This window comes from Accipiter gentilis, chromosome 1, assembly GCF_929443795.1.
Source record: "Accipiter gentilis chromosome 1, bAccGen1.1, whole genome shotgun sequence".
In the NCBI taxonomy this organism is placed as follows: Eukaryota; Metazoa; Chordata; class Aves; order Accipitriformes; family Accipitridae; genus Astur; species Astur gentilis.
This window is the reverse complement of record NC_064880.1, coordinates 7,581,744-7,609,577: the sequence shown is the minus strand read 5'-3', so window position 1 is coordinate 7,609,577 and position 27,834 is coordinate 7,581,744. Positions and strand designations below refer to the sequence as shown.

The following is a 27,834-nucleotide window of genomic DNA, read 5'->3' as shown; positions in this document are numbered from 1 at the left end:
TTTTTTTAAGCTTTCTGGCTTCATTTCAGCCTCCTCTATTTTTTTCATTTATTTATTTCCTGGAAAGAAAGGAAAAGAGAGCCCGAGGGCAGAAGGGAGGGAAGGAAGGCTAGGACAGCATATGCTGGGCTGTAAAATGCAAAAAAGGTTTTGCAAAACTGCATGTTCTAAACATCACCTTGGAGTCATACAATAATAAATACTCAATATTACACTGAGAGGGTCTAATTGCCAAGTAACTATAGCAATGGAGAGAAAAGGCTGTCTTTGGACACGTGCCCTCCAGCTTTAATTTTTCCCTGGGGTGGGGAAGGGGTACAGAGAATATGCTCTAGATCCTTAATGGATAACGTTTTCCAGAGCACCCTCTGATCATTCGGTGACTCCAGGATTTAAAAGCAGCAGACTGATTTCTCAGAAGGAAGCTAGATGTTCAAAACAATTACACTGAACTATTCCATCTCCTTAGAAAGGGTTTAATGCACCAGGTTCCTGTCGCAAGGCTGTCAAAATACACTGAGACCCATTACACAGCAACACAACCCTTTATGAAGCACCTTTCAGTCCAACAGCTCACCACTGCTTCCTTCACCCCCAAAGAAACAGCGCTTTCCAGTGAGCCCAACAGTCTGAAAATGAGTAAGTGTGAAGTGAGACTACACATTGGCCTGCACCAGGTATTTGTTTTTGCCAAAGAGAAGACCACATTTCTGGGTTGTGTTTAAACACTGATTTCTGGAATTTAATTTTGGGGAAAAAAAGTTGAAGAATTATCTGGAGGCTTCAAGTAGCTTTCCCCTCCTGATACTTTCCAGAGCTGTTTGGAAATGGGAGGGTGGAGCTGGCACATTGGGACATACCACTGGGTCAGTGGCTTCAGAAAACACTTCTTTATCCGGTCAGGGAAAATCTGCTTGATCCTGGTGGTATTTTTAAGTAACGTGATGCACGGTTCTATTTTTGATACCAACTATACAGCAATGCAGTCAGATTTGAATAAATTGCAGCAGGAGGAAAAGGAGGCTCCCTTCACAGAAGGGCAAGAACTGCCTTCTCCAAGGAAGCCTCTTGATCCTGCAAGGACTTAGTTTAGCCATGTGCCTTCCAAAAAAGTTTTTAAAAAAGCCATTTAGATTTTTCTAACTAAGTAAAAATAATAGGCAGTTGTGATCGTTCAGCGATAGGTGAAGTTGAACTAAACCAAGTATAAGAAAAATCTTTCATCATTGCTCTAGATCAAAACCAATTATACTTTTAAGACAAATGAACAACCACAAACAATAATAACTTCAGAAAAATTTTGCCAACTTCAGTTTTGACTTCTATTTATTGCTTTAGACTTTGACTTTTTAAAGAACTTCATTTTATAAATCAGTAGAACCTCCTCCTCTCCAATCTGATAAAGAAAACTGTCAGAAGTTGAAAAAATAAAAATAATTGCAGCTAAAAATTGCCTTACCAAGTGTGAATGGAGACATTATTACTTAAGAAAACATTCTATATTTTTTTCACAAGGCTTCGGGAGAATGATTGATTTCCAGAAAGCCTATACAATGTTTGCAACATAAAGTTCATTACAGTAGGTTTGAAACTATTCACAACTACACTACTGATTCCACAACGCTGTAGTACACTTCAAGATATGCCAAAGACTCATAAATCACTAAGAACCCTTCCTACAACTCCTCATTCTAATATTAACATCCTCTTGTATAGAATAATTTCTTGAACACAGCATTCTTTTCCTCCTGGTATTATTCAGCTCCTTCTCCCAGTTAAGCAAGAAGGTGGGGGGCCTGGGTTGCTGTTAAGTAAAAGAGGTGATCCCTAGGACATCGACAGGGATTGGCAAGAGCTGGTTTTTTTCCCCACACACAGGTGTACCTCATTTCAGGCCCTGAAGAGAAGTTGAGGACAGCCAAGCAAAGATGCAGGACCTCTGAGAGGGAAAACCTACCCAGGAATGTGCATCCAGCGGGATATACCCAACCCTGCAGTGAGAGAGATGGGACCCTACAGCAAAGATCGACTCTTACCAAGGATGAGGTGAGAACCCTGAGGGGAGCAGGTCGACGGGGGTGGGCCCAAGCTGGGGGCCTGTGAGAAAATGGGGATCGTGCCTTAAGCTGAGGGATACGAGGCCTATCAGGGACACAGCGCAAGCCCTGGCTTAAGAGGTGGGGCCCAGGAAGGGTCAGGGCTGCGGTGGGCCGGGTCCTACGGGTCAAAACGGGCTTTTGGGCCGAGCCCAAGGTCGAGCGCGGCGGCCATGGCGCCCTCCCGCCGGTAACCTTGACGACGGCGGCCGGGAGAAAAATCTCGCGAGATCTGGGGCGCCGCCGCTGGCTGGCGGCCGCCGCCGCAGATCTCGCGAGAGCCGCGCGGGGGAGGAGGCGAGGGCACGGCCTGAGGTGGGAGGGGACGGCCAAGATGGCGTCCGAGGGCGAGCTGGGCAGGAAGTGGGACCGGTGTCTGGCGGACTCCGCCGTCAAGCTGGGTAAGGGCGGGGGGGGCAGGGCGGAGGGGGAGGACCCGGGGAGGAGCGGGGCCGGCCGGCTCGGGCGCCCCGGGGCTGGGGAGGGCCGCCGCCCGGCCGGCCCGGCGGCTCGGCCGGGCCCGGCGAGGAAGGGCCCAGCGAGGCCCGGGACACCCCTCCGCCGCTCCGGGCCCGGCTTAGGTCGGCGGCGGCCTCGGCGCGCTGTGGGCCCGGGTGGGGCGTCCTGCGGCTCCGCCCTCGGCGCGGGACGGCGCTGCCCACGGGGGTCGGGGACCGGCGTGGCGGGAGGGAGCCGGGGGGCCCCGGGGCCCTGGCAAGGTGACCTTGGCCGCGGGCTCGGACCCCCGCTGGGCCCGCTGACGGGGCTCTTCTTGCCGGCCCGGCCCCGTCTTACCCGCGATCCGGTAGCGGAGGGTGGGTTTTGACCTGCGGTTATTCCCTCTGTTGAAGATGAGAGGTTTCCGTGGGAAATCTCGCTCTGCGCTGAGCTCCGCGGCCAGCGGGACGCCTCCTGCCCCGAATGAATGGGCCCCGGGCAGGCACAACCGGGTCCTTCGGTGCCACGACCTTGCCCGCCTTTACTTTTGCTATGACGGCGGCTCGGTTTTCGAAATCTCTTTCTGCAGAGCTGCTCACATCACTCAGTGTACGAGGTGGGCTGTGTTTATTAAAAGCAGTACGCAGCGTGACCCGCTGACAGCTTTGGCATGTGTTACTTAGTACAGCGTGCACAGTTTGACATTGAGAAGCTTTCCGTCCGGTGTCCCAACCCTGCAGACGGTAGTGCCTTTTCTTTAAGTAGGGGAACAGTTCCGCTGATTATTTTTTTTCCCATGCTTATTTGTCCTTAAAGTTAGGACTATGCACATGCCTGTAGCGCTTCTGATCTGCAACAAACCATTCATAACATTTCACTTAGAACTGTGAGTTTTATGACTGACTGCAATTGTGTATGCACAGTTCAGTGCTCTTCATGTGACAGGCTGGCAAATCGACTAGATGGCGGTTCTGGCTTTACGAAACGCGTATGCCAAAGCAAATCGTTAAATGCAATGTATAGAGCAAGAAGTGAAGTGTCTGACACAAAAGGCATGCGTTCCGTGTTGGTGCAGAAGTCTCTTTTAGAGCCATAAATAATGTTTGAGAAATGTGAATGTTTATTTCTTGTTGCTGTAGTGGCCTTATGCTTGAAAGCTGATGAGGAACTCGGAGTTTTAGTTGCCTAATACTTTTCCATTAGAAAAGTTGTTTAATAATTTTAAGTAAACTGAAACTTCCATTGTTTATAACAGGCCTTTGAAAAGTGTCAAGTGCTCCAGAGCAATGTTTTGCCTTATGAAATTCTATTCAGGTTTGTCTGACAAACATATCCAGATATGTTTATGTTTCCATAGCATTGGTTGCTTTATCATAAAATATTAAGTATGCCAAATTATAAACAAGAACTTGTTCTGTGCTGCAGCTGTACATGTACATGTAGGAATTCGGTACAGGAAAAGTCTGTCTGGGAGGCTGAAAGAAGTGGATACAGGGTTGATTTCGATGCAGCATGTCTCTTCAGCAGGCCTTTTGTTTTAATTTGGTGTTTTCTTCCATCCTAAAGTGGCAACGGAAGAAAGAAAATGTGCTTAGACTTTCTGCACTAGTGTTCTAGACCAGTGATTCCCAATGTTTCTTTCATGATGGCATTGGGTAGAGGTCTTGGTAAAATTCATGTTTTTAATTAGATTGCCCAAAAAGGACACATGGGCTGCAGCTTTCTTATTTTGTCCTCAGCACTATATGCAGCGTGATGGTTTCGGACACATTTCTCTTCATATGTGATAGCATTTTTCTGTTTTATGTGCTTTTATGACTGACCCAGTGACTGAAGCGTCTGTGCTGGCAACCTCCTCCATGGTAATAACAACAAATGACTCGGTATGAACTTTGGAAGTGGAACAACCCAGAAGTTGCTTCATAACTCCAGTAGTTTGTGACAGAAGATGGTGATGGCCTTTAAATGCAAAGTGAGTCGGTGGCCTAGCTATGCAAACTGTTAACTGAGTGCTGACAACACAAACTTTCACAGACTATCTCAGTGGAAATTATTGTTTTCTCTGCAGGGACTTTAAAAACCTACGTGGTTGTGATGATTGTTTTTGTTATATTACTGCAAAGTTTGCTGGAATTTCCAATAAACTATCAAGGCCAGTTGTTGTTATACTGGAAAGAAGGAAAAGAAACTTTTTTTACCTGAGAATTTTATTGCTTGTTATGTGGGATATAGAAGTTTACCAAATCCTCGCTCCTTCGTTGGACTTTTCCTTTTGGTGGCCACAGTTTCCTTCCTGTATGTTCCTTTACATCCTTCCTGAGCGCTATTGCAAGAGAGATCTTTCCAGCCAGTGGCTGGGGAGTAACAAACATTGGGATTAGCCCCGTATTTTCCCATTCCAGACCCCATAAATAAAGGAAAGCACTGAATTTCTGAAGCCTTGCATGTATGGCAGTTTTCCGTTGTCTGTGAGAACTGTAAAGGCAGATAACTCCTATGGATTAATTTGAGGACTGGAGGGACATGGGAAACACAAGAGAGTGAGAATGGGAGGTGCTATCCGGATGCTGCTATCAGGATGACTTTATTAGCAATAGTATGTTTTTAAGTAATAGCTGGGGGCTATGCAGCCTGTCCTATCTTGTATTAGTCTGTGAGGCTTTCCACTACAGTTATGTAAGCAAGTGTATTTGTAGTTGGCTGTGGTGTGCTGTACTGTTTTAGTTGGAGATCAAGCTCCTGGAAGAAACTTGATCTCCTGCCACTAAAATGTCCAAAATATGTATTTATCTTATGTTACATCTTTTGAAATGCTCATGGTCACTACCTGTGTGTATCTTGTAATTTAGTATTAAAACTCTTTCTTTTTCCTGTTAATTCAAAACAGAATATGTTGTCAGGTGTTGTTGAGACAGTATTTCATTTCAGAGTTAAGTACTATAAACCTCTGTATGCCTGCACAAAACATCAAAACGTTGTTAAATGGAGTTCATATGCTCACCTCCTTCTTATTAGGACTGACATTTAATTGTTTTGCTGATGATGAGGATGGGTGTTTTTGTTCCCCTTCCCTTTCTAAATCTAGCTGTAGCCACAGTGTTTTGTGTGTGGTGGGCTGGGTTGTGCTTTCTTGGCTGACCAGGTGGTTTCTCTGATGGGCGATCCAGGTCATGCTGGCTCTGGCTTTGCACTGTTCTCAACATGCAGTCATTTAAATAATATAACTTTCTGTTCCGTCTTTCTTCCTGATACTGTTTTTTCTTACCCATCAGAAAAGTTGCTTGTTTTATGTGTGGGGAAGGAGAATCAAGTTGTAGTGGCTTTCTTTTTCTTCTGAGCTTGCAAAACTTTATAAACTCCTGTGTCCTCTCCAGCCCCCACAACCATTTCTTCCTTCTTATCAGTAGAGCTCTGCAGAGAAGAGACAGGGAAGTAATTGTATTGTGGTTGTCTTCCAACCTACTGGCTTCAAACCCTGTTTAAAGGGTTGGATGGTTTGTTTGTTTAACTGATTGATAGTTCATGCCTGTTTATTTGGAAAGACAATTACTCATGAAGGACTGACAGAGTTGTTTTTTCTCTACAAGGCTATAATTTTGGACAAATTATTATATGCCATTTCCGGGGAAGAGGGAGGCAATAAAGAGTATGTGTGTAAGGGAAGGGAGATTTGTGTGCCTGTGTGTCTTGGTTTGTTTTGAAACTGTTGTAGTTTTAAATGAGTTGAACACTGTAATTTACCTGATATTGAAAGCTAGTCCTAGGAAAGCTGTTTGCTGCTTGGCTTGTGTGTTAAGTTGGTGCTGAAGTTAATTTTTTGCAGGAGGCAAATGTTTTGATGTATGACTAAAATTCAGCGTGGAAGTTTGTAAATAACCCAGTGTAGTAATGTTCATTTTCCTCTAATCCTCTGTTTTGACATCTGAAAATAAAACACTTCTAATTTCCATTTAATAGGAATTTTTTAAGAGAAAAGGGCACTTTCAGTTCTCCTGCAACTGCTACATGATTTCTTCTGACTTGCATCATCTGGCCTGCTTAAATAGCTGTTTCTGTCAATGGCAAGGGCGAAATTGTATTGTTTGTGTCATTCCACAGATTGCAATCCACACAATGGTTCTTTCTGAAATATTCAATGTCAGTATTTTTAAATAGTCCTTCACATGGTTATGAATAGGATAAAGTCAGTCTATATAATGATAAAACTTGATTATACTTTCTGAAAACTGGATTAGACTTTCTCTAAATATACAAAAATCCTGAAATTCCTGTTTTGAAGTGTTTTTTTGCTTGGCAATTGTAATGTAGCCATCCAGTCTTAGCTACCAGGTCAACAGACTTGTTCTTCATTTGGGATTTTGTTTTTAATACTGGAGGACACAAATATTATGCGAGCACACAACTGCATTGTTATGTGAGCTTTGTTTGTAACCCCAAGTTATTTTACTTTGTCATACAGGAGAAGATCCAATTCTACTAGTTGTAGCAGACCAACTAGTGTAAATAATAACTGTTTATGGCTTAGGCTGTGCAGGGAGGCAATACAGCCAGCGAAAAAATGTTTCATTTGGAAAAGGTGGACAAATGCTGTACCGAGAATAGGCTTTTATTAAAAAAATCTAACAGCAATATTTAGTTATGTTGTTAGCAAAGTTCTGAACACAATGACCGTCTACAAATTAAGGGGTCATGCTGGCTTTTGGAAGAAAGAGACAGCAAAATCTTAGGAATCCAGGTCTCTTTTCTCCGAACTGCATTGTGTCCTGCTGTTCCTCTTGGCTGGCCATCCGACTGAGTCAGCAAACTGCGCCCTGCGCTGATCAGCTCACTAACCAAAGCTGTGAGCGACGCCGGGGGGAAGCCCTGCCTTGGCAATACTTCTGGTGTACAGGAAAACCTGAAAGAAGAGCTGTGGCATGTCTGATAGTGCGGCCATTGAAAACCCCAGACTACGTAAGATCTCCTCTGCTGGAAATGAATCCAAAGTGCACTGACTTCCTTGTCCTCTGCATTAGTGCATTGATGAGATGCCAGCTGTGCCTTCTTTGGGAGGTGGCACACAGTGACACTGTCCAGTAGAAGGGAACTCCAGCCAAGAGATACCCTAAACCGCTCGTTTGGTTCTTGAGATGTTACAGCAGTAGATGGGAACAACTCTTTGTTACATCAGGTATAGTTCTCCGAGAAAATCCTTTCGGGGCTGCTGGCATATTCTTGATTATAATAATTTAATAGCGAGAGCTTTGAGAAGGATCGGGCTTCCTTCTTTAGCATTTCTGCTAGTGAGATGTCACCGTAACACTTTTTGCTTTAAATTTCCTCTGTTTCTTAGCTGGGCCAGTAGACGTCAGTAATAGTCAACCTACGTTGGATGGTTGTGAAGAAGCATGATTGCCAACCCTAATAGTTAGGCTTGCAAAAGCCCTAAGTGTGGATGTGTTTACTCCAGCAAAACTTTTCTTTTTAGCAATGCTATCATTTCATTAGTGGAATATTTTATTGCAGTAAGACGAAGGTAGAGTTTTCCATCAGAGGTGTATTTTCCATATTATGAGTATCTTGCTGATTTCTTATATATGTGCTTCTAAAGCGAGTGAACCCTGATTTTGTCTAAAAGCTTGATGCAGTATTGATGAGATCCTTTGTTGTGCTGTCTATTCAAAGAGCAGCTTCTACTCTTCTCCCCTTCCCCTTTTAAAAGAGGGAGGAAATGCATGTGCTGTCTCATCTCACCACCTCATTCACTGGTGCGAGGATGAAAAGTTTCTGGTCCACTAGGAGACTATCGCTGTGATTGCTTGGGGGATCATGGGCTAACAGCGATACTTCCTGCTGCTGTGTGTCCATCTGCAAAAGTGCTGATGTTTATCTAAGGTTAGCCTTTGGGGACTGGTCGAACTGCAGGACTGCTTAAGGGTGAAAGCGGCCCCTGAAAGCATGTTGGGATTTTTGTATTATAATGGTATGTGGATATTTATATTCTGTCATTCCAAGTATTCTGTGTTACTACAGTCAAGTGCTAGAAGAAAACAAAACACACTTTTTCCTGCTTCTTCCTCGAGTACTTGGTATATAGTTTCACTATGTTTTCTTCTAGTGTCCTTGCTCATTTTTCTGTCTGCTATGTAAACAGTCCACACAACAGGGGAGATGAGAATGAAAGCTTCAAAGTTGGTGTTTGAAGAAAATCTGATTCCTGCCACGAAAGACCTTGCTAAAAGTCTGCTTAAAATTAATTCTCTCCGTAAATAAGTGATTTCATGGTCTCAGACTTCTAACTGGTGCTAAGTGCTGCCCTATAAGGGTCTTGGTGTATGAAGAAGGATCTCCTCACCATTTTTGCACAATGATTGTCTCTGTATCTTCTTAAAGTGGGATTGGAGGGGGGCAGGACAGGACACCCTACAACAGGAGGGAGAATATAGTTTGAGAGTTGCTTGCGGTTTTTATTTATTTTGAAGATCTTGACTTTTCTCAGGTGTTTCCTTACCTAAAGCAAATTTTAGTGCTGGACTGAGCTGGTGCTCATTTGAAGCTTCCAGTGCATCAGGCCTGTGGATGAGATCTGCTGTTGGACCTTGAAGCTGTTGCTGTCACTGTCTCCAGAGAGAAGCTAACTGAGCTTGATAGATTTTCTTGATCCTAATGGAAGCTGTCTTTCTAGCTGGGAAGAAATCTTCCCTGTTGGGACAAGTCCCTGACCTATTTTAGAGAGTCTTGTCTGTACAGAGTGGTTGCTATTTTCTTAGAACAAGAAGCCATCTTCCAGGAGCTCCTTCTTCATTTTATTTCAATCATTTAGTTCTTCTAATTGTAAATTAACAGAATCTGAAGGAGAGGAGGCTGAAGCTCTGTTTTTGTATTTGTGTGTAAGGAATGGCAGAGGAAAATAATGTGATGACAAAAAGAAAACTATTAAGTAACTTAAAAACTTCCAGCTGCTATAGTAACAGCAACACATTTGCCAGATGTCAACAAGTACATTTTAATCCTTCTATTTTAAGTTTCAAGCTATTGAAGAAAAATATATCTAGGTGTGGCAGTCTTAATAGCTGCCTCAGCCTGTAGCTACTTGGGTAGCCTAGGAAAGAACCATGTAGTATCGCCGTTGGAGAGACTGTTGATTAAATTTATAGAAAAAGCTTTTCCCAGATGTTCTTATGGGGCAGGAGCCCATCCTGAAGATTTGTGTTTCTCTCCGAGACACTTTTATGATGTCCTGTTGGGTATACGGCGCGTGCTCTTCTGTGTGTTAGATTGATTTGAGGTACCGTGACATTTTTCTTGGAAGGTGTATGAGCCAAAAAAGTAGAATGAAAAAGTTTTGGAGACTGGGCTTTCTGCCTAATACCAATTCCGTAAGGCTGTGCTGGTCCGTATGGCTGGGATACTTACTGGGGAGCAGGAATAAGATGTCCACAGAACTGTCCTGTCCCCTGTTGACACTGACTGTAAATGAGTTTAAGCTGAAGTGATAGATGTAGGGTGGAAGAGGCTGTTTTTCTAGTTAAACATTTTAAACTGTCAGAGGAGGTGAAAAATGCGTTGTACTCTTTCCTGTGGCCTTTTCCTGCAAAGAGGCTGTCATGCAAGAAAAGGAGGGAAAATGTGCCCGGCGTGGATCAAGCCCTTAGCTTTTCCATGTTCGTTTGTTTTTATTGTAAGATAAACCTTTCATGTTTTATTGTTATGAAGTTAAAGCCTGGCCTAGAGGTGCTGATCTTTAGTAGAAACAGCTGCAGACTGAGTGTCCCCTGGTCAGGTGGGAGGCTCTTTGAAGCAACATGTTGCTCCTTTAAAAGGAAATTGAGCATGTGAGAACTTAAACCTGTAAAACTCATCAACAGCTCTGCCATTGTTTATCTCTGTTGTAACTTAATATAGAATTAAAGTGAAAAGCGTTACTTTGGTCCCAAGACAAGGTGGTTTAGCTCCCCCTTGGTCCTGGAGACACAGGAAATGACCACATAACCACAAATACTTTCTAGTGGAATGAAGATGAGTGACAAACTGTCCACAGAAACAGGTTCTTAACCAGATGGGGTAAGAAATTAAATGCAGCTAAAGCTTCTGGTTTGCAGTTAAAACCAATGCTTAAATGTTAAAACCAAGTAGAAAAGAGCAAATGCTCTATATGCACTGGCTGATGTGAGGGGGCAGATCTGAGCATTTCTTGTTGATTGGGTGTTGGTGATCAGCAACAGTTTTCAGTGTAGACTGTAATCTGTTCCTCAGTAAGAAAAGGGATGAACCTAACTGCCTTTGGCATGAGGGAAGTTAAGGTTCTTTTTTGGCTTTGTTTCTCAAGTTGCCGCCTTGAACAGAAAACAAAAAACCATTAGCTGTCAGATCTCCTCCTTTACTTCTCTGTAGCATTTTTGTTACTTAAAGCAAGGCCCTAGATATCTTACCATCATCTTTTTAACCTAATCAGCCACTGTACTCCCCGCTTCCTGCTGGAACAGGGTGCAGTGATAGCCTCTAAAATTGCATGAAAATTGTGTTTTCATGAAAAAGAGGAATCCCTTCAGATTCACTGCTTCAGAAAAAAGCTTTCTTAAGAAAGACAGAATGGTCTTTCCTAAGTCAGTCATTCTGGACCACATCTGCTTAACAGTGGTGTTGGGTATTAGCGTGGGGGAAGACCTAGGTTTTGTTTTAGGCTTAGGCTGAATTGCAGTTGGCAGAAATAATAAATTTTTCACCTCTAGAGTGTTTCCTGTAGCTTCCCCCATGGCCAACAGGAAGCAGCACCGATGGCATCTGTGTGGAGCTCTTACAAATGGGTCTGTAATGTGAGATAGCATCTGAAGGAGATGAAGAGAATACAAGATAATGATGATTTCTGGAAGTAGATAGAAGGAAACTGTATTAACGATAGCTGCTTCCTTAGTGCAGGCTTTTCTTAAGACAAGAACGTAAGCAGTTTACCACCACGCTGGTAAGAAGAATGTGGGTTTGACTGGTAACGTGGAAAATGTGGTGACATTAGAAACTGCCTGGGCTCTACATGGAGATGATGCAGAATTTGTCATCCTGTAAATCATTTCTCATTGATTAGCTAAACTGTTTGGATTGGCAGAAGGGATCTTTTCTTGAACAGGAAGCGTAGGACCAGTATCACTCACTGCATGACAGCCCTTCTGAACTGGACAGTTCAAACAACGCCTAGTGCTGTCTGAACGGAAAGTAATTACCTCCAGAAAGTCCTTTTCAGACCTACAGTACAACAGCCCAAAACAAAAAGGCAGCATAACTACGTATTGTAGGAGAACACTGGCAGAGGGAGTTGGGTCAGAGGGCCAAACAGTTGTCCGTTGGATGAATTCTTGAAGATAGTAATTATCTTCAATAGCATAAACATTCTGCGAGAGCCAACACCAGCTGTATTATAGCAAAGGTAGAGAAGGAAGGCTGTGCTTGGGGAGGGGGTGTGGAGGAATTAGCACAGATGAACTGCTGCTCTTAGTAATGCACGATGTCTCTTCCAGTCTACGTATAAATGCCGGTCAGTGACACAGTGTGAGTAGTTAGCTGTTTATTTGAGATGCTCCAAGTATTGTATCTCTTACTGTCTGAAATGCCGAAAAAGCCTGAAGCTCTGAGCAGACATCCGAGGAACTGAGACTTTCCCTTAGCTGTGCAAATTATTAGAGTGAAAACCTGACCTTCTGCAAAATGCTCAGTTTCTAAAGTGTCTGGGGGAGTTATGTCAGGACCACTTGGCAAGCGGTCAAAGTTCTTCCCTGCAGTTGCATTGTTTTGTAAGCCTACTCCAAAGTTGTAATGACCTGGTAAAGTAGTTACCTCTGTCACAATTGAAAATCTGTAGTAAAATGAAAAGAGTTTTCAAAAGCAGCTCTGATTTCCAGCTCTCAGTAAATATGGAGAGTGAAGTCCTAACAGGAGAATAAACATAAGGGGGTTTGCTCAGATCATCTGTTCGGTCACCTCTGTTCTAATATTTAAGTTTTTTTAATCAATGAAAAATGTGGAGTGCTTAGTTAATTTTAATTTACTAGGTAGTGCAGTTAAGTGTTGTTTCAATAATCTGTGCCTCAATAGAAGCTACCATTAATATGCTTTTTGCGAGGAAAAAGGTTTAAAGAGCAGAAGGAAACTTAAAAAAAAAAGAAATGTGCTCCTATACGCCAAGAGGGTATAGGATTCTTTGGCATTGTTCTGGACTCAACCCACTTAGTAATGCATTCAACAGGAGCTTAAATAAAGACCACGTAGTTTTAGGACTGTTAAAAAAAATTTGTCTTTTAATTAATAAAACTCATTATACTTAAGTTAGATTTCTCGTATTGAAAGGAGAGAATTGAAACCTATAACAGGATGTGTCTGCTGCAAAATAAACCTGAAACTGTTAGGTATTTTTTTAATAAGCATATGCATGACTGATTATTTTTTTTTCCTTTTTTAAACTTTTGTACTTCTGCACCTTATCTGAAATTCTTGTCTTTAGTTGATATAATTAAAGGTAGGATTTACCCACTGAGCTCAAAGTTTTCACTGTTGTATTTATTGGGTCATGAGAGGAGTTTTGCAGACTTGCCTGATTTCTTGCAAAAAATCATAAGCACACCTTCCAAGGAAAGCAAAAATTATTTTTAAATATGCCAGCCGAGTTTTTTAATGGTGCTGGATAAATTTTTTTTCAACCACTGCAGTTATTTCTATATATAGTATAAGGATGTGAAAAGTCATTCGTTCCTAATGTGTTTAAATATGCTCCATAATGAATGTTGTGGATGTGAAAGATAAGCAGCCTGGAGCTTTCTTTTGCAAGGTATAGGGTAACACAAAGCATCAAAGTTCTGCTGCCCGCAGGACACACATTGAAGTAGTTAAAGTAGTGAGATAAACGAAATACAATAAGATATTCATCTGCAGAATCTAAAGCTCAAGGACACAATAAGTTTTCATTTAAGTGTTTCTCATTTGTTGACAATGAGCCAAATAAATCTTAATTTCACATTGTAAATGGTGACAGAAATTCAGTAACTTTCCCTGGGATGAGAGTCTGGTTTGTTTCCCAAATCTTTCTGATATGTTGGGATTCTAATCTGAATTAGCCACTTACAGTTTCTTAAGAAAACAAGAATTACTTTTCTTCAGAATTGGTATTTAAGAACATTTTTGTTTGGTGTGCTGAAGTAACTTGTAGTCTGATATTCCTCAGTTGGAACAAAAAATTACTGTAAAGAACTAAATAATTTTCCATTACTTTGCATTATCTTAGACCTCACTTGGTGCATTTCTTCTTACAGGTGCTGGATTTGGATTAGGAATTGTTTTCTCAGTCATCTTCTTCAAAAGTAAGTACACTGCAGTGGTCTTGACTGCCTATTTTCCTAATTTCTGTCTATTACAGATGCAGTTTAAAATTAAGAAATCTTTGAGGCATGTAAAACTTAATCAGCATGTTACACCAATTCTTTCATTATTGGTCATGTCTCTTCAGTTGAAATGGAGTTACCTAAACTTTTAACTGTTGTGTAACAAGGTTATTATACGCAGCATCTCTCTAAGCTCCTACTGTGCTCAGCTCACATTCTGGAATTGCAGGAAACCCTGAGCCAAATTACTGGAGCCATGTGTCTAGACATCAGTTTATGCCACTCTTGCCAGGGTTTTAAAAATGATCTAAATTATTTTTTAGTTAGGCTTTGGTAACAGAATAATTTCCAGTAATGTCTTGAATTCAGAGATTGCTCTCCATTAAATTCTAAATATGATGTCTTACTGTTACTCTTGTTGTTCTTCTGAAGTGGTCTGGTTTTTAACTGATTTTAGGACTCATAGAACTTGAAATGCCTAATATGCATCTTCCAGTAATTTATTCTTTCTTGGTGCTTATTTAACAATGCTATCACTGTCATGTGAAATGAACAGCTTTTCTTGACTTTAACTTTTCCTCTCTGCTTGCCTTCCCCCACAGGAAAGACATGGCCTATTGCTTTTGGGTCAGGGATGGGGTTAGGAATGGCTTATTCCAATTGTCAACATGACTTCCAGTCTCCATATCTTCTCCATGGTAAATTTGTAAAAGTAAGTACCAGAACTAGTTACTATTAATTGGTAACAGTTTAGAAGTTAGCATTAAATGATACATCTGGACACCATTTAAATGGATATTCCTCTGCCTTTCTCAAAAGGGTGCTAGTAAGAAGAAACTTGTTTTACCAAAGAGGGGGTGGTTCCCCTGCTCTTTAGAAATTTTTAGTATCTGGTGTGTTTAGCAGTGAACTTACTAGGCTGAATACATAGAATTAGTTTAACAGGTCCTGCAGGTAGGTTTCCCCACAACCTGAAGACATGTGTAATGAAAATACATGTTAGAAAGGCTGAAAAACTAAACTAACAGTAAGATTCTGTCTTCAGACTTTGAAAGAGATGAGCTAGAAAGAAGCGTGTCAGGTAGATCTGCCTGTGGAAGCAGATCTTCGATCTTCTGTGGAGTTCGGGGTTTTTTGCAACATGAAAATACTAATCACTTGTAAGTTTTGTGGCTTGTTTGGCTGGATAGTAATGTAATAATTAGTCTGAAGAAATTGTACACTTTAAATAGTTTTGAAGAGGATAATTTAAATGAGTTCAGTATTATCACTGACCATGCTGAGAGAAAATACTTAAAAATAGATTAATTAGCAGGAACCATTTGTATGCTTGCAAACTGCCTTCAGTGCACTAAGCCCACAAACTGACTCCATTAATATTTTCAATATTTCTTAACATATAAAAGTTGGGGCTCTTGTTATGGTAATTTATCATTGTGGCATCTGGAGGAAAAAAAAAGGGGTGTGCCTGCATATTTTGGATCCACAAAGCCATATACTGCTAAAAGCATTTCACTGATACTGGTGGAGAGGCATCCACCAGGACATATTTACAGTTATTTTAGCACTTCAGAAAGTACTGAGGTAAAATGTTCTGCCAGGAGCTTTTCATGGCAAGTACACAGAATGCAAAAATTGCTCTTGTATTGCTCGTCTGCCTAATGAAGGAGGCCTGAAGGTGTTTTTAGGCTTTTTCCTGATGCATCTAGAGCTGTAAGTTGAGTCCAGTCTTCCTTTGATTTACTGGCAGATGAGCTTTTGCCAGCCTTCTACAGCCCTATCAGACATACCTATTTACAAATATTTTCTTAGCTGCCTTTTAACTAAGGGAAACAATAAGAAGATTCTTGAACAACTTATTCATCAGAATAAAATATTTTGGATAACAGTACAGAGAAACTGTGACTTAGATGCAGCTGATAGAACACTGTCAGCTTCGGCCCAGAATCAAAAGTCTGTGCGTGCCTCTTCTGGCCAGATTTGTTAACATTAAAACGTGCTAGCTTTCCATACCATCCTGAGGCTGCTCCTCCAATTTATGTCTCCAACAAGAAGCTGGAATGACATCTCTGTGGCTTCATGTGAATGGTAAATGCCTTGTTCACATGTTCTGAGAAAGCATTATTCATTCAAGGATGCTTGTTACTAGGGCTGTTGGGCAACGGAAAACTGACTTTCGGATCAGCCTAGTAAGGGATTTTGTTTGGATTAAGGACTAATCTGTGTTCTGGAGCAAGGGTGGTCCTTTGAAGCATGAGGTAATTGAAAGGACACTTCACAGAAGAAGCACAGCTGCCTGCATGGCACAAGACTAGACAAATAGTTTCCAGTGCACTGTCTCCACTAGCTTTCTCTGGCACAAAGAGGCTGAACATGCTGAGAGAGGGAAGACGCGGATGAAACCATCTAATGGTTAATGTCATTAATCTCTCCAAAATGTCGTGTCATGGATAATGGCTCCAGGGTTATTACAACAAAATTATTTCATTTCTGTTGGTTAGGAGCATGGAAAATATTGTTGCATTATCACTCATCTGTTTTTTTCCTAGAAAATACTGTTGTAACTGAACTCTATAGGACTTCCTTTACAAAACTGAGGTTTTGTTAAAATCTTAACTTGTCAAAATGTGAGATTCTGCAAGAAGATCAGCTTTATTAAGAGAGAGACAAATGTAACAAGGATTAGCTTGAAGAAAATTTTACCTAGTTTTCCAAACCTGTCAGGTTCATAGGATCACAGGATAACTCAGGTTGGAAAGGACTTCAAGGAGGTCATCTGGTCTGACCTCAAACCAGGGTCAGCTATGAGGTCAGACCAGGTTACTTGGGGCTTCATCCAGTCTGGATTCTTGATTCTTCAGGATGAAGTTCTTAATTCTGAATCCTAAGTGAGAATGAGAGAGAACAGAGGACCTTCATGATACCAAATAATCAAGAGATTACAAAGCAACTTGGCAGCTGTTCCTAGCTGTAACTTGGATCATCACGCTACCCATCCTTTGGGGTTAGTAAATTCATCATGAAACACTAACACCAATGTAAGAGCCATTCATCTAGGCCAAGAGACAACTTAAAATGCAGAAAAGTTCTAATTTGTGGTCCTAAGATTCTGAGGGCTTTTTAAGTCATTTGATCAAGTGGATGTCACTGTGACTCCAGCTGAATTAAAATCAAAATCTGGCAATTATTTCAAGGCTTAAAATGGTATGGCTGAGAATTACACGGCCTAAGGCTTCCTTGCAAAATGGAAAGTATCACATTTTTTCAGGTTATTTAACCTGTATTGTTTATCACCCAAAACCCCACAACCCTGTATTTTGATTGCAATATGGATTATATTGATGTGCAACAATACAAGAAGTTTGGCAACGGGAGCCTTTCTTCCTGCTCTTTGTGGCTTTGATTTCTATCTGATTTCTATTCAGTCTGTGAATAGTTAACTTGAACAATAATGTTGGGCTTTTTTGAAGTACCGATTTTATCAGAATGGAGGCTTATATGCATGAAAACATGGCATGCTTCTGGTATGAAAATAGCTGCTTAACTTTTCCATACTCAACTTCTCAGTCTAGCAAAGGATGAAAATGTTAGCCTACCTTCTGGAAATGTTACAAAGCTAAGTGGCTTGCTTTACATCGTGCAGCACCTTCCATGTAAGGAACCCAAATGGCTTTTTAATAATATAAGCCTTCTTGCTTTACAGGAACAGTGACTAATGACTAAGACTATCCCAGTGGGAAGGAAGGAGAAATCAATGATTATTCCTCAGGAATACTGAAGTGCCCCTGGAATAAGCCAACATTCTTCAGTAACGATCACCAGTAACTCTTTATACTCCAACAAACTGTTTCTGAACATGAAACAAAGTTCTGTTGCTTGTTTTGTATCATGTCTGGAAAGTGCAAGGAGGAGCTCTTCTGGGAAATAAATAAAAGAAAAATGGCCTTCTGGTGTGTTGACTTTCTATGTGAGTGAGAGAGAGAGAATGGAAGGAGAGGACTTCATTTTGAGTACCTAGCAGCTGTGACCACCTGGGTAAAAGCCACTGTGAGAGCTCTTCAGAAAAGACAGCCGTCGTGTGTTCCTCTCCACTCTGGAAAGGCAACCCCCATCTAACATACAGTTCAAAGAAGCATTCCCACCTCATAAATCACCCACTAGACCCCTGCTGCTTGTGCCGGTGTTTGGAGAGGAGTATAAATACTCCTATGTCCTGTTTGTACAGTTGCCCTTTAAAATTGGAATTTTGTCCCTTGCAAAGAGACAGAATCTGAAGGGGTGAATCCTAGCAGTGTGACCGATGCAGCTAGCCAGTGCTGTCTCTTGTAGCTTTGACTCATGGAGTGACCCAAGTTTGAAACTTCCCAGGATAGTGGGCGAATTAAACAGATGCACATGCCATCTGGCTTTGAGCTTACCTTTGAGGTTGATTGTTTTTTCACCCCTCTTCTGTGGGAGAACATATAGGTTTCAGTGTCTGGGAGTGGGTCACAAATATTTAAAGCTCTTTATTACCTTGGCAAGTCACTGGTCCAAGTATTCCCTTCTACTTTACATTTACCCCAGTCTGTGTAATTACTTGTTGGCATGTTGTCTACTGCTTTTCTCCTGACTCGAGAGGTTGTCTTCACAGCTTCTTTACTCAGCACAATTTTCTAGCTGTTGAGATGGCTCTCAAGGACCTCTTTTCTTTCTCCCGTGCTTGCTGCATATTGTCTGTGTAATACAAGATGTAAATGTATGTCTCCTGAGACAGAAAGGGAATGATATAGGTTGATTTGGAGCTTTCCTTTATTGAAAGCCTGTTCTGCTGCATGGTGAGTGCTGGCAGATGGGAGAGTGACAAAAAAAATTCCTCTCCAGAAAGGAAAACACAATGGAAAACAAGTTGCGCAATATTTGGTTTTTTTAAACCATGCCAAAAAAGGAAGGGGGTGGACTGAGGGGCAGTTTTCTGAGTTCAGAGAGCTTGAGAAACTCCTTATCTTACAGAGCAATGGGACTGAGATTTGGTCTGGGTGCTACAGCAGTCCTGCACTCCCACATCCCCCTGGGCACTTGTGTGAGGATCTTGCACACTGAAGAAACATGTTGAGCTGTGCCCAGAGTCAACAGAAGCTGAAGAGCTTGCCTAGAGCAATGGACTTGTGAAATAAAATAGCTTTAATGCCAGAGCAGCATTAAAGACTGTCAAAGCATGATACCATCCAGGACCATTGCTTGAGCATGTCCTTGTTTTTCCACCTCCTCCCTTGCTGGACTGCATTCATCAGTCAGGTCAAAACAGCTTATTGGAAACAGGATCTCTTTCTTTCTTCCGAATTTTGAATCATTTTATCTGGCCCCAATTTTTAATTTTAACTATGTACTTTGGAGCCATAGCTCCTCTGTGGTTTGGAAAGTGTTTTTATTGAGTTCTCTGTGTGTGCTGGTGATGCTAGCAGTCTGGTAAGCCAGTGGGTTCAGCTGGAGAGAAGAGCATCAACCTGGTAAGAAGCAGGAGAACCAGAAGTGGTAGCAATGCTCTGAATAGAATGACTGTCAACAAGCAGAAAAAGCTTTAGTTAGCACTGTGTCATTTGGGCCACAATGATGGGTTCCATTTTTATTTAGTGTCCCTGATAATGAGTTGTCCTGCACTGGTATGCTCTGCTTTAGTTCAGATATGATTTCCTGGGGTTAATTCTTACTTAATATGCTCGACTGTGACCGTCATCAAGTGGTTCTTCTGGCCCTGGAACTCAGAGGGTACCATTGTAGATACTGATTCACAATGTGTCCTTTATTGCTAGAGTGAGAATAATCAGAACAAATGTTCTTGCTCATTAATATGAAATCCACTAGGGTGAGCGTGGAGAAACTGCATAATTTAAAAAGCAGAATTTAAAATTTGTCATTGTTCTTTAAGTGGGGTGAGAACTTATTTTTTTTGTTGTTTTTTTTACAGCTGCCTTGCTTGTTGTTGTTTGTTTTGAGAGACATACATATATATGTATATATGACTAGCACATAATGGGCCTGTATTTGTTTTGGTTTAATTAAAGTTGTATTATTCAAAACCTATTTTTGAACCTGTCCATGTAAGCTGTGCAAAATGTCTCCTTGTGAGGACAAGTCTCCTGTTTCCCTCTATGGGAGTGAGACCATACTGTTCCCAACTGAGGTTGGAATAGGAACGGTTTCCTGCTGCTTGATTTCTAATTACATAAATGGAAGGGGGAAAAGTGGAAATTCTAAGTACCAAAAGGCATGTTAAATTTAGTATAATACACTCATCTGGAAACTATCACATTTTTCCTTCTTTCTTAAGCCTGCTGAAATCATTGCTTCGTCTAACTGTAGCGTGATTTGGATCGGTACCAAAAAGTGCAAACAAGATAGGCCTAAAAAAGTCAGGTGTCCCTACCCAAAACTTAATGAGACCTTTTAGTGGAGAAGTTACTGTATCACCTTGATGTAATCTTAATAGGAAAAGGGTGGGTATACAGTGAGTAAAGAAACCATGCCGCTATCTAGGAGAAGGGGGGTCAAAAAAAAAAAGCAGCTGTTTGCTGAATAGAACTGGTTTTGAACATTTAACAACTCCCTAAGTGCTTGACTGGCCACAAATCTCACTCTTAACAGCTTGATTAGATGTCTGCTGAGGCTTTGAGATGTTGAGATGAATAAACAAGTCACGGAAAAGCAGAGACTGCAGGAGAAAAAACATCAAGCTGCTTTTCTATTGTTTATCCGAGTTCTTCATGTTTGATCAAGATACCGTCATTTCTTTGTATTTCAATCATGCCTAGGAGCCTTAGCCAAGATCAGGACCTTGCTGTATGTGGTGCTGTATACACAAATAAAAAACAGTCTCTGCCCTGGAGAATTTACAAACTAAACAGATGGGATTAAGGGAGGTAGAAAGGTTTATAATTGCCATTTTAAAGATGGAAGAAGCTGTAGGCAAGGTCAGTGATAAGTCTTGGAGGGAATGTGGCATGCAGCTGGGACTCTGAGTCTCGAGCCATCAGCCAGCCTTTCTGACTGTTTTTTTACTTGGCAGGTCATGGAGTCTCAGGGGAAGGCTGCCCACTTCATAGTCTGGGAGACTCCAGAAGGGTATGTTTTGCAATCCATTTGCTGTCCTCCCATTGCCCCAAATTCTTAATGGCAAATCTCTGATAAGCTAGGAATTCTGTTTTATTGTCCAGCAGGCGATTCCTTATAGAATCACTAATAGGTGTAAAACACCAAGATCCTCAGTATTGACTTTGGTGTAAGTCTGAATCTGATAAGGACAGAAAATACTGACATGTGTTACCCGTTCGTTGCATCTCATGGAACAGGACACCGCTGTGTTAGGTATAACATAAGCATAATACCAAAAGATAGTCACTGCCTTAGTAGATCTACTTTAAATCTGAACTTAGGTAACAGGTCGAGATAGAGGGAGGATATCAAGGAGACAGTATCATTCCAGTAGTGGAAACACAGCCGTGATGGCGTAATGCAACTCTTCCAGAGGGCTCACACGGATGATTCTCCAAAGGAGAAGGAATTGGTTTTCCAGATATTTTTATTGGGTTCCCTCCCGAGTTTTTGGAGCAATGCAAAAGAAATCACAAAGGTGCTTGCTTGCAAATGCAAGCAGTGGGTGCATGAGTGGACTAAAGGGAGACTGCGGTTGTTGTGGTAGTGATCTACCACAAGGTATAGCTCTTATGCTTTAGCTAGAAGGGAGAGGCTTGTGGCAGAGCTGGGGAACACAAGATCAGTGACCTGCTAGGAAAACCACATTTTTCAACAGTGTTCTGAATCAGCGAGGCATGGCTGACCCTTCCTTTTGCTCTGAGCTGGCTGGGTTTTGTTGCTTTCACCCTCTACCACACACATCCCGTCAGTAAGAAGTAAACTTTTTCCTTGTCTCCCACCCCACCCCTGCCTTTGTAAATAGGACTGGTGCAAATTTTGGCACATCAGCTCCAGTAGGCAGCTGTATGCAATGCGTACTGTGTCTTAACTGTTCTGAGAGTCCAGCCTATAGCCCACCCACAGTGCAATGCTTAGCTGAGATTGAAACTAAATGGGAACATAGTTTATGGAAATTCAGCTGTGGATTGCTGTTTCTCTTGTGACTTCTGGCTGTCAGCACTTAGCTGTACAGCATTGCTAGCTATTTAAAGCTGGATGTTCCTCGTGGTGGTGGATACCCACCTCCTGTAGCTTATAAAGATGCTGAGAAAGTTGTTGGTGAGTAATAAATCACTCTTCATCTATAGTCTTTATTGGTCGTGCTTGTAAAGACTCCAGCTCTGGGTTAGGAGTCTATGCCCCTTCCTGGAAAAGGTCATGCCCTTATCAGTTCAAATTCAGTTCATAAATCTCCTGTTGTATGAAGGAGTGTGTTTCTTTTTAGAAGTTTTAGAGGGTAGTCTTCCTCCCCCTCGGTGCTGCACTTGAAGTTGTTAGTAGTGACTAACAGCTTAACCCAAAACCATTACTAATCCCATGAGCCATGCATTCCCCGAGGATTTAGGAGTCCAGTTGTGATAACACCTCAGTTTTCTCCCCTGTAAAATGGAAATGGTGATACTCTGTCCATTTGGTCATGGCTTTAAGACCTACTTCATTCCCAGGTAAAATTCAGCTCTGTACAGTCAGCTAGCATACATTGTGGGACCCTACAGTTCACTACCCGTCTGCGCTGGATTGAACCACGCTCCGCAGTTCACAAAAGACTTTGGCTTCTGCTCTTTGAAGATGCCAGTATTACAAGGTAAGGGTGTGCTGTGGAAAGGGGAGTATTTCTGCACTTTCTTATTCACCCTTTCATTTCTTCCAGTCACCTGCTTCTCGGTCACCAAACTCCTGTACCTTCTCTCCAGGACAGTGTGCTATAGTTCAGAGCAATAAGGGAGAAGGGGCTGAGGTTATCAATGGAGTAAGGGGAAGAGAGACTTAGGCTGAAGGTAACTGCCATGGGTTGTGTCATCTCTCTCCTTAGCAGCCTCTTTCTAGGTTCAAAGGTTGACTGAGGCCACAGGAGAAGAAAATCATTTCGTGTCCTGAAGGCCCCATGTCTGATTTGCAAAACAATGGCACTCTGGGGTCTGCAGATGCCGTGTCTCCCGCAGGAGTCAGTATAATGCTTTGTATTATCTGTAATTTTCATTAATAATCTGGAACTAAATACCTAAATGGTGGCAAATGAATAATTGCTATTTGGTGGGATGCTATGTATATGTAAATGAAAAAGGAAAGTGGAGCAATGTAGATTTTTATATAGTCAAATGTAAAGTTTGACATCGAGGGGCAACAAATGCTGATCATACCTAGAGATCTCAAGGACTCTGAAAACAACACAGAAAACCCAGGAACTGAAGGGTTTGCTGCTAACAGGGAGAGGCGTAATGAGAAGCAATGGCTGGAGGCCGAAGCTTGACCCATGCAGATGAGCAGTGAGGCACTGAATTGTAAGCAGAGAGACTGGGATAAGCTAGTAGAGGAATGGGTGGATGTTTCAGCTCTTGATGTCTTAAGTGGAAGTTACTGTGCTCCACCTGGGAGTGCCTGGGTAAAATCGAATGACCTGTAACACATATGGTTTCATATCAGATGATCTAACTGTTCTTGTTGGCCATAAATTCTCTTAAACTTCCTAGGCCATAAAGGTTGACTGCATTGTTCCTGGTCTCTGCTCCACAGCTTAATCTGGTATGAACTAAATGCAGATATTTTCAGCTCAAGGACCCTATTTGTTAGACACTCCCTGAAGATGTCCCTGGCATGGTCCTCAGATACAAGACAACCTATTTCTATGCCAATCATTGCTGCTTTGTTCTTCCAGCTCCTCCCTTTTGGACTGTTTTCCTTGGTTTTGTTTGAGGGAATGGCTGATGGTGTGTGCTTCCCCCCACTCCTTTTTCCGGGCATGAGGCCCAATTTTTGTTTAATTCTCTCTGACAATTACATGGTTTTGTAGATAATCTGTCAAGAGTTGGGGTATTTTGTATGTCAATAAATGCATCTTTGAATGATGGATGGAAGCCTGGGGCTGGAACTGCAGGAGTGTCTGTGAGCTGGGACTAGAGGTGCACTGGAAGGACTGTGTGGGAAGGTCCACATAGTTCTGCTGTCTGTACCACGTCAGACAGAACAGAGAAAGTGCCTTTACTGGGTTCTTTTAAGGCCTGAGAAATAATGCCCTTAAATCTTTGGGAGCGTCCTAGTAGGCAACATCTTGTGGGAGGCTCTAGTTTACTATCTGCTAAGTTGTGGATTTTATATCCATATTAGGTATAAATAGAGGTAGGCTGGTAGATAGAGAGAAGGTCATTGTGACTCCTCTGAGCACAGGATGAACCTGTAATTATTTAACTGAGGCTTCAATGTTAACTCTTACCGTACATTGGAGCAGTCACTGAGGTAGTCCCTGTTACCAAAATTAAAACCAGAATGATGAAAAATTGGCTCGGTGCTAGCACAGATCGCTTGGCATGTTCAAGAAGGCAGTGATAAACTAAGATTCCTGGCCAGTTTCATTCATTTCCTCATCAGCTGCAATAGTAGTATCTGCTTCACAAACTCAGAAATCACGATCCTGCTTCAGGGCAGGAGGAGAGGGAGGCAATGAAAGCAGATTTCTCAGGGTCCCACGTTTCTATGATTTTATGAACCACACCCTCTAAAATATGAAATCACGTTATCACCTTAAGGATAGTATTTGCATTTGTTTTCTGTAAGGTGGGGGGACCGGGAGCAGAGGAGTTTAATCTGTTAGCGAATACATACGTACATTCTTTTTTCTCCGTTACCCTAATTTAAAAAAATGCTGACTCTCTTACATTAGCAGGACTTCAGAAACTGGCACTTTGAGACTTCTGATTTTGGGTGCTTTTCTTAAAGGTCAGAGAGTTTGTACATAAGCCTCTTTCCCATGCAACAGCAGTGCAATATTGCTCTGGGCTGAGTCACCCCGTTTCAGGCGGGTGCTGGTTTCCTTTCGGTAATGTGCAAAATGTTCCCTGCACACATGTGTGTGTTCTAAGTTTGTACTGCTAGTTGACAGTTTGTAGGCGCTTCAGTGCCAGAACTGTCTCTAAACACATAGAAGCACCTATTGTGACGAGGCCCTGAGCATGGCTGGCGCCTTCAGGCAGTGCTGCAAGAAAAAATAATTAATATAATAAGAGGTTCTGAGCGATTGCAGCAGGAGGAAGTTGTGCAGCAGAAAATAAGATGGTTATCAGAGGGGATTTAGCCAGTTGTAATGGAGTTGGAGGAAACTGGTATTTTTTGAAGTAGAAAGAAGAAAACTTTGAACTCATAGGCAAGAGGGCACCTGCAAATGAAGCCCAGCAGCTTCTTCCCAGCCCTCCCTGATAGAAACTGCCCCTGCAGACATGAACTGAATAGGAGAAGGATTTTGCATGACCTGAGTTGCTGGGGAAGCGAGGGAGGGAGGGACGAAGGGGCCTAGAGTGCCTGGGAGCGGGGAGCGATTGGGCAAGGTGGAAAATAAAGTGATTAAACACACTTGGACTTGCTCAGAGATGGGAGGGGTACATTTTTTTTACTACTGCCCCAGGGCCCCAAAATGCATTGGCACGGCACTACAGAGAAACCACTAATCCCAGTCACCAAGGGGAGGGAATGGGACTTTCTCGTTCTCTCCTGCTTGCCGAGCGTTTGGACCCCTGTCGAAGGCAAGGCTGATGGGATTAGAGGAAACAGCTGGCTCGAGTCTTACCCTGCGGGAGCTCGCATTCTCGGGACTCGGGAAGAGAGAAGCGCCCCGCTGCCGAGTCGCATTCCAGGTCATTTGCTGAGCCCAGATGTTTTCTAATGAGCTCTATGATAAATCCTTTTCCTTTACTACCGAGCACAGTCCCTGCCAGCCAGGCCCGTCCCTAGATCTCTCTTTCTACACACGGCCAGGCAAGTTGGACTTTGCAGTTCCAGCCAGCTAGCCAAATTACCGCTAGGACTCGTGCCTTTCTGCCACACCTATGCAAAGGGGTTCAGCACAGAGCTCAAATCTGGTATCCTAAGCTGTGGCCTGCTGGAGGTTGCTAGTCCACATTTCTCCCAAGGCTGAACCTTCCCCTCTAGCCTCTCCTTACGTCTGTGTACGTTAAGCTAGATACTGTGCTCAGGCGGGATTGTCCGGGTGGTCTGAACGAGCAGTGAAGTGCTGTTGTACCCACATGCTTTGGGTGAATTTTAAAAAGCAAGAATGGCATTTGTAAGGACTGCTCTATCCTTGCCCGTGGCTGCTGGAACTGCACAAATGCAAGTTGCATGCTCACAGTCATGGAAGGATACGCTCCTCACCTGCCACCACTGTCCCCTGCCTTCGTCTACCCGAGATGGTGATGAGAAATCACCCCCCAGCTTTTTTAGTAGTAAAATCTTTGCCTCCATCTCCTAGCATGAGTACTGCTCCCTTTCACCTCGGGCACGTATGCCCTTACGGACAGCGACTTGAAGTCCTGAGCTGATATCCTGGAAGTGTGTTAGGGCTTATTTAGGAACCAACAAGTAGGAGTTCAGGTCCAGCAGGTGATGGTCTGGTGAGAGAAGGGAGCTGATAAAGAGCCATATTTATTGCGGGGAGCTGCAATGCAATTCTGTACCCTTTTGCAGATGACATGTGGAGAGGTGAATTGACTGATCTGAGAGAGGGCAGGGTAGTCCGTGGCAGACCCAGACATCAGTCTCCCAAGTCAGGCCGGGGGGTTTAGCCCTTGCGAGTGCTTCTTTGGACCCTACGCGGTATATCTCGGGAACGGTGAACAAAACACAAGTTGCTGGGGGAGAGACGGAGTGTAAGGCCAGCTATGGGGATCTGGGAACGGCAATTCTCCCCTCGTTGCTCACTGCAGCCCTTCACAGATGCACACGCTCTCGCTTGCTCTCTCTTTTCCCAGCTGCCTTTCCCCGCATGTGTTTTCTAGCATCCAGCTATGGGCAGGGAGCCTTGGAATCTGCGTTAAGACACAAATAAAAGGAATAGTTTTATTTTTAACTTACAAATACACCCTTTTAATTCTCACGCCCACAGTTCCTAGTCCTGTCCTGACAAGCGGGGAGCCCCTGGCACTGTGGGCGTTTGTCAGCAGGCCCAAAACAGCAACAGAGGGTGAGGGAGGGAAGCTCCTGGAGACCAGAGAGCAGGTTTCTGCTGTGTCTCAGTGCAGGGAAGCCTTGGTGATCCAGCAGCAGGGGAAAGGGCTGAGGGGGAAGATGTAGGTGGGTGTGTAGACATTTTGGGCAAGGCTCTGTGCACCTGTGTTTTTGTATGGTGTCTATCTATGGTGGAAAACAACGGGCTGATGAAATGGGCTGTCGTCAGGGGGTGAGAGTGGAGAGTTGTGTCGTACTACGTGTCGCACCGCTCGGCGTGAAAACAACAACGTGGTTTGGCTCGGGTGTTTTAGGGGCAGGCAGCAAGCTCCCCAGAGCCTGTGGGGAGCGGGAGCTGGTAAACGAGGGCATGATGTGGAGCAAGAGTCTAAAAATGTTGCTGAAGCCAGCGACCTGGCTAGGGGCGAGGGGCCTGACCGGTGAGGATGGCTCCTTTCCTGCTGGTGTTGTCTCCCTCCCGTCTGCTCCCAGCTGCAGAGCGGCTGCCTGTAGCCCGTGCCTGGGCCAGCGTCTGTCCAAATGACATCTGCAGGCATCAGGTCTTCACTCCTTGTTCTGGCTGCAATACCGCATTGCCAGAGAGGATGGGGAAAAGTGTTGGCCCAAGGCTTTGACAGCCTCTCGGCAGCTTCTTTCATCTTCCAGCCAGCCTGCTCTGTCGTACAGCACCTCTGCCTGTTTCTTCTGACACCAGAAAACCAGAAAACCTGAACTCTGCGCATTGTGCCTCCCCACCCCCAGATTTACAGATTGCTGTGTTTCCCTTTTCTGCTGTTTGGCTGTTTACTGGAACATGAATGAATAGTAGGAAGCAGTGAATGGACTGC

The 27,834-nt window shown here is 43.1% G+C and overlaps 2 protein-coding genes across 2 annotated transcripts in view; one reads left to right on the top strand and one right to left on the bottom strand.

Moving 5' to 3' along the window:
• Positions 1-2,110, bottom strand: part of CAPZB (capping actin protein of muscle Z-line subunit beta) — a 70,066-nt gene extending 67,956 nt beyond the window's left edge. The window contains exon 1 of the mRNA XM_049815717.1: positions 2,037-2,110. The gene's annotated coding sequence lies outside the window, so the exon portion shown is untranslated. The remainder of the gene's footprint in view (positions 1-2,036) is intronic.
• Positions 2,111-2,389: 279 nt separating this feature from the next.
• MICOS10 (mitochondrial contact site and cristae organizing system subunit 10) lies at positions 2,390-17,827 on the top strand. Its single transcript, XM_049806108.1, has 4 exons — positions 2,390-2,497; positions 13,811-13,858; positions 14,482-14,591; positions 17,583-17,827. The coding sequence occupies exons 1-4, from the start codon at positions 2,431-2,433 to the stop codon at positions 17,589-17,591; spliced, it is 234 nt and encodes a 77-aa protein (XP_049662065.1). The 5' UTR covers positions 2,390-2,430; the 3' UTR covers positions 17,592-17,827.
• The last annotated feature ends 10,007 nt before the right edge of the window (positions 17,828-27,834 follow it).